Source organism: Terrapene carolina, unplaced genomic scaffold, assembly GCF_002925995.2.
Source record: "Terrapene carolina triunguis isolate 2854851 unplaced genomic scaffold, T_m_triunguis-2.0 Scaffold96, whole genome shotgun sequence".
NCBI classification, from domain to species: domain Eukaryota; kingdom Metazoa; phylum Chordata; order Testudines; family Emydidae; genus Terrapene; species Terrapene triunguis.
The window spans coordinates 35712449-35719060 of record NW_020664447.1 but is presented as its reverse complement, the minus strand read 5'-3'; the positions used below and the strand labels follow the sequence as shown (position 1 = coordinate 35719060).

The following is a 6612-nucleotide window of genomic DNA, read 5'->3' as shown; positions in this document are numbered from 1 at the left end:
AGGTGCCGCCCCAAGCACCAGCTTGGGTGCCTGGTGCCTGGAGCCGGCCCTGATTACTCATACAGCCCTTCAAACCATGCCCTCCCTCCCCCCCCAAATAAAAATACATCCAAAATGCACAACTTTGCATAGCCCCTTTTTCTGGAGACAAAGATCTACCTTCATATTAGATCACACCATTCACCTGCAGGTCTCAAAGCACTTCATAAAAATGAAGCTTCGCAATGCCCTCTGCAGGGCGGATAGTATTATCTCCATTTTATCAGGGTGGGGATTATCCATGAGTGTGAGAAGTGCTGCAACAAAAACGTCAATTAACTTTCTTGAGGCCACATTGCAAGTCAGTGGACAAGGCAGGGAAAGAACCCAGGCATCCCTATGCCAACCATTAGTGAATATTCTCATTAAATACTACCTTAGCTATAGCTCCTTCTCCTAACCTGATTGGGGATGCCTATGCAACACTCAAAAGTTGTCACTGCTCCAGCCACTCCTTCCTACCCTTGTGACATCCTGCCTATTAGAGGCATTTTCAAATCAACACTAGAGAGAGAAACAGGAAATAAAGGCTCCTACATTCCTTCCAGCTTTCAATCACGTTTCCAGAGCAATTGGGCTGGAAAGGTTGCTCACTGGTGAGCTCTGCTATGAATAGAAGCAATGAATAAATTACTGCAGCTGACAAATTAGAGCTGTAGAGCTTCTCCAGCAAGGGGGAAGGGTTCACAGAGAAAGCAGTGTGGTGAAAATCCATTCCACAACCCTGTATCTAGGAGAAAAAGATCCAACCTGCACAGGCTGCCTCTGGAACACATCCCCATCCAGAAGATTCCAGTCTTGCTCTTCTAGGAGCTACTACCACACTCTGCAAGAACAGGACCAGGCTTTGCCAGATGGGGAAGGGATTTTCTTGAATCATAATGGCTAAATGGCCTGAGTTTTATTGCTTGGAGAACTCAGCCAGGAATGGATTATCAAGTAGCATGTAAACCCTTTGAAAAGTGCAAAGACAATATCCACCTTCTGAAGCAGCAGTCTAAGGGCTAACGGTAAATTAATTAATTTCCACTCTGTACTTTAATGTGTCTAGGAATGGTGTGTTTTTGCAGACACCAGGTCTGATCCTAATGGGAGTCTCCAGATAGCTTGCGCCATATTTATTTGTGTGTGTGTGTGTATAGGGGAGTGGCGAACAGGGAGCCCAGAAGAAGGTTGGGCACCAGTAAATCTGGTTCCCAAGTCTGGCATATGGAATGAAATGTGTCCTCCTGATACATGGTTAGAATGGCAAGGACTTACTGGGGGATCAGAAGAGTCATTTCAACTTGTGAAATAGTTTCTTTAAAGAACACCACGCTCGCCCCACTTCCTCCTTATGTCCCCCTGTGCAGCTCCCATTGACGTGTGCTGCTGGCAGCTGCGGGTATGACAGGAAACATGGCTGTCTGTCCCATGCTTTAACAAGACCAAGAAACCTGGGGTTTTTCCCTGCTCTGCCACTAACTCAGTCGGTGTCCTTGGATGAATCAGGTAGCCTCTCTGTGTCTGTTTCCCCATCTCTAAGATGGGAATGCTATTTTGGAACATTGTGAAGCTCAATTAATTTGTGCTTGTAAACGTAACAGAGGAATTGCCCTACCAGATCACAGTCTACCTAGTCCAGTATCCTGCTCTGACTGTGATCAGCAACAGGTGCTTCAGAGTAAGGCACAAGACAGCACCTACTGGAATAACCTGTCCACAGGAAAATCTTCTTCCAAACTCCCATGAGTCAGAGGTGGGCTTAGCCCTGAAGAATGAGGGTTTATAACCCTTCTTAGGCTTTGGCTATACTGTGCGGTAGGGGGTATGAGTCCCCTGCTCATGTACACATACTCAAGCTAGATTGAAGAGAGCTAGTGTGAGTATAAATAGCAGTGTAGCCACTGCAGTATGGGTAGCAGCAGAGGTACAGCTTAGCTATGCCGAGTACAAATGTGCCAGACCCTTGCCGATATGCACATGGCATGGCTAAGCTGTGCCTATGCTACCGCAGTTACACAGCTATTTATACTCACACTAGTTCAATGAGAGCTAGCATGTGTACGCGAGCAGAGGAATCACACCTCTAGCTCATAGTGTAGATGTAGCCCTAGAGGGAAAAAAATGAATTCTTTCTAATATCACTGGGGATGTTCTCACTGGGTATATAAACGCCGAACTATTTTGAATCCTGCTAAGCTCTTGGCCTCAGTAGCATCTTGTGGCAATGAGTTCTACAGGCTATTTCATTTTATCAGTTTTAAATTAGCTGCCTTTTATTTTCATTGACTGTGCCTTTGTTCTCATAGTGTGGGAAAGGCTAAGGAAGCTAGAGAGGAGTCAAGGCATCCAGTTGGAAGTCTTGGAAAGCTAGAAAATAGAGGAAGGTTTTTATTCTTGAAATCAATTGGCTCTGTTTCATGGCTATTCATTGATAGCCATGAGACAGAGGCTGAAATTGTGTCGTGCATGAAATATTAGCCAGCCATCAATGTGGATATTAGAGGGGTTATTTTAGTCCTAAAAATAAGGAGAGTGCTTTGAATTCCTTGGGCAGAAAGGTGCAAACTATTAAAAATATGATCCTTGACAAAATAGCCTTCAGCTGCACTCAGTACTAGATGATAAGAGCTCTGGCCTGAAGAAGAGAAGTTACTGACTGCAGGAAGGGGGAGCGTTGGATGTGATGTTTACTTGCACTGGATTTGCATTGTTTCAGGCTTTTGAACTGGCTTCCTTCCTCACTTTGCCAACCACACCAGGAAGAAGGGATGGCTAAGCTCATAGCAACAATGAACACCACCAGAGGAGCCTATGGGAGCCCAGAATCCTGGAACCCAGAGCATACTGAGAATGCCTCCTTGCCCAACTTTACACTGCCTTTCACGTTTCGCCAACGGGCCACTGACCAAGCACTGACTGGAATCCTCATTGCTGTCCTCAGCATTGTCATGGTGTCACTGGGGTGCACCATGCAACTCTCCAAGATCAAGACTCACTTCTGGAAACCTAAAGGGGTGGCCATTGCTGTGGTGGCTCAGTATGGCATAATGCCTCTGACAGCGTTTGCCCTGGGCAAGCTCTTCCATTTGGGACCTATTGAGTCTCTGGCTGTGCTCATCTGTGGCTGCTGTCCAGGTGGAAACCTCTCAAACATTTTTAGTCTGGCATCAAAAGGAGATATGAACCTGAGGTAAGGAGAGCTCAGTACAACCTCACCATTGTCACTGGCCAGGCCATTTCAGTTGGGAGACTGGTCTACAGTCTAACTTATTAGCGCTCTCCATTCTAATGCTTCAAGCAGGAAGAAATGTGGTATTGTACCCAAAGTATTGTTAGAGTACTCATCAGCATGGTGCTAAATGCTGCTTAGTCACTATTGGTCCGGAGCAGCGCTCTGGCACCTAAAATCTAGAATACAGCTGCACTCCAGCACTTGGGGTCACACCACCACTAAGATTTGACCTGGCTACCCCTCCATAATGCCAGCCAGAGCAGTGGCCAAGCCAAATTTCAGTGGTGGTGTGACCTGAGGTGCCAGGTTGAAACACTACTCAAGTTTAGCCCAGTCACCCATGTTCCCTCTCGTTCCCCTCCTGCCAGAACCCACAGCAGCTACTCTTGGCACTGGGGAAGCCTCAAACCAGCAGGAAGGAGGGAGAGAAGGAGCAGAGTAGGGTGGAAGGGAGCCCAGCCAGCAGCTGGGTCCTGTTCTGCCTGCTGAGCCCTCCTGCCAGAACCCACAGCAGCTACTCTCGGTGCTGCTACTCTAGGAACCAGCAGGAAGCAGAGAGCCAGCCCGCAGGGAGGAGTGAAGTGGGCAGAGGACATAACACCCTCCCAGGAAACCAGGGTGAGGCTCAAGCCAGCACGGAAGGTAAGGAGCAATGTGGGGGTAGACAGAGAAGTAGGGAGAGTTTCCACCGGTCTTGCAGTTAGGACGCAGGAATTAGAAACCTGCACAGATTATAGCTTTAGGAGGAAAGAAACACTCAACAGAGGAAGACAAATTGTGTACTTTTGTTGGTGCCATAAGAAGAATTGATTTCAATACCTTCCCTGTGGCATGTTCATCAGTCTTGTTACTCAGACTGGCTGTGCTCATCTGTGGCTGCTGTCCAGGTGGAAACCTCTCAAACATTTTTAGTCTGGCATCAAAAGTAGCCAGACTAATTAGACTACATTTTACAAGCTACATTTCAAAGAACTTGATGTGAGTTAAATCTCTTCAACCCAAAATTCAACCCAATGGAAGATGTTGTGACCACTTACAAATTGACTGGGTAATTAAATCAATAGATTAGGGAGACAAAGGTCTATCTAAGCATGATGAAAATATAATGATAAATTAAAGCCAAATAGGAGTGGTCCCTGTTCTCTCAGCCTTTCATTAACAAATTCAACTGGTTGACATAAAATAAGGGTCTACCATGGGACTTTTGATTAGTTACTTGGTTGTTTTAATAGTGCTTTTTGTTGTGTGCATTTTATTTTTATTGCATGGCAATATGGATCCTTGTGTTTGGTCCTGTGACACAGAGACCACATTTTCAAGAGTGGGCTGCATATTTGTGACAACCTTGTTTACATTTGGTGCCCAGTCACGTAATTTGTGAATGCAGAAAAGCAAAAGCTCTATGTGCTCAAAAGTTGCAAGTTTGTCCATGGGCAAAACTGTAGGTTCAGATATAAAGATTTGGGGCTTGATCCCCCATTGCATTAACTCCCCTTTTATAGTGGTGTAACTCCGTTCAAGTAGAGTTACACCAACTTTAATCTGGAGTGACACAATGATGACTCCTGGCCATGGCTGAGACCCTTCTGAAAATTCAGCCAATTCAGCATAAATTCACATGCCACAGAGGCTTATGAGCAATTGCTGAAATTAACTAAGGAAAAGTGGCATTTCTCCCTATTAGCTCTCTGCTATTAAGCAAAGTATCCGATAGTGCATCTTTATCAATGAACTCATCAAAATGACAAGACTTTCTAGCAGACCTTTTTGTGCACCGTGATTTAGAATCCACTCAGCATAGATATTCCCATGTGACTACCATGCAAGACCACCAAATGGCAAAATACTGATCAAATATTTCATGATGCTTCTAAATCATCTCCTTAGGAAAAGTAATAATAGGAGAGGGTCAGAAATTCAGAAGGCAAGTCACCAATGGGGAATATATCCTGTGAAGGTCTTATGAAAACAGTGAAACGCTTCGTAGAATAAGCAGAAAAATACTACAAATTAAGGAGAGCTAGTAGATGGCACTTCTCTCCTCAGCATTTTTGTTTATTTTTAAGATAGCATTATAGTCTGAATCCCCTTAAAACACACCAAGTTTTCAAGTTGAGAGTCACACTTCTTTCTCAGCTACCATCATATGCAGTAGATCCAATCTACCTTTCTTCTAAAAAAGTTATGCGATAAATTTCATAAGTGGATGTGAAATCTGAGTAAAATTCAAGACCAATGTAAAATATTCTTCTGGCATCTTAAATACTTTATTTGAATTTTGCAGAGAATGTTTTATAAAGAGTATTTTACATGTTCTGCCGATGAGCTCTTTGACTAATTGCTTTCCCTGTGCCTTGCTACTTAGTTTAAAGTTTGACATAGAGGAGCTGAGCTACACGTGTTTTATATTAGAACAATATGTGTATTTATTACTAATGTGTGAAGTCTCACAATTACCGTTGCACCGATTTTCAATTAGATAAAATTTACCGGTAAAATTTTAGGTTTCAAAAATGGCTGCTTTATCTTACGATGACATCACATGCAAAATGGATTTTGAAGACTCTCACACACGCGATAGAATTACCAACTTGAGGGAATTTCTGCAGGGCTCCTGCACTGTACGGTTTAGCACTACATCACTGCTGTTGCATCATCAGGTGCATAATGGGGTTTTATACCTTTTTTGGAAGTGACCAACATAAGCCACTGTTGAGGGCAGAATACTGGCGTAAATGGACCATTGCTTTGTTCCAGCGTGGCAATGCCTACGTTTCTCGCCCCTTCACTATTTCAGTTATTAGTACTCTTAAGAGACCTCCTGCCGTTCCATGTAAATCAAGCAAGTCTTAAGGGGCTACCCCAAATAGAAAAAGATAAGCTCCCCAAAAAATTAGACTAGCATTGCCTCAGTCCAATGGCCCTTGTCCAAGATTAAAGAGTGGAAACAACAGCAACGGAAAGACAGCTGAACTTAGATTTCTCTGCATAGCTTCTGAACTTTTGCACTTTATGTACACGGATAACAAGAACATCCAGAGTTATAACAGGAAGTATTTAGAAACAAACCAACCCAAGAGCTTTGAAGATATAAACCCTTATGTTTCAGGGGAAAACTAACTTCTAACTAATGGGAGTTGAGAAGAAATTTTCCCTATGGGCAGGTTATTCCATAATTGCCTGTTGTGCAGTTTCTTGCACTTTCCTTTAAAGCAACTGGTACCAGCCACTGCTGGAGATAGGATACTAGACTAGCTGGACCACAGGTCTGATGCAGTATGGCAATTTCTATGACCCAAGATGCATACTTATGACTACTTTTTGAGCCTAAAATAGAACTGTCCTTTAACTACTCA

The 6612-nt window shown here is 43.8% G+C and overlaps 1 protein-coding gene across 1 annotated transcript in view; it reads left to right on the top strand.

Annotated features, from left to right (window-relative positions):
* Positions 1–2792: 2792 nt before the first annotated feature.
* Positions 2793–6612, top strand: part of SLC10A1 (solute carrier family 10 member 1) — a 7639-nt gene continuing 3819 nt past the window's right edge. Inside the window, 1 exon segment of the mRNA XM_024218801.2 lies at positions 2793–3214. Coding sequence (XP_024074569.2) covers positions 2793–3214 — 422 coding nt within the window.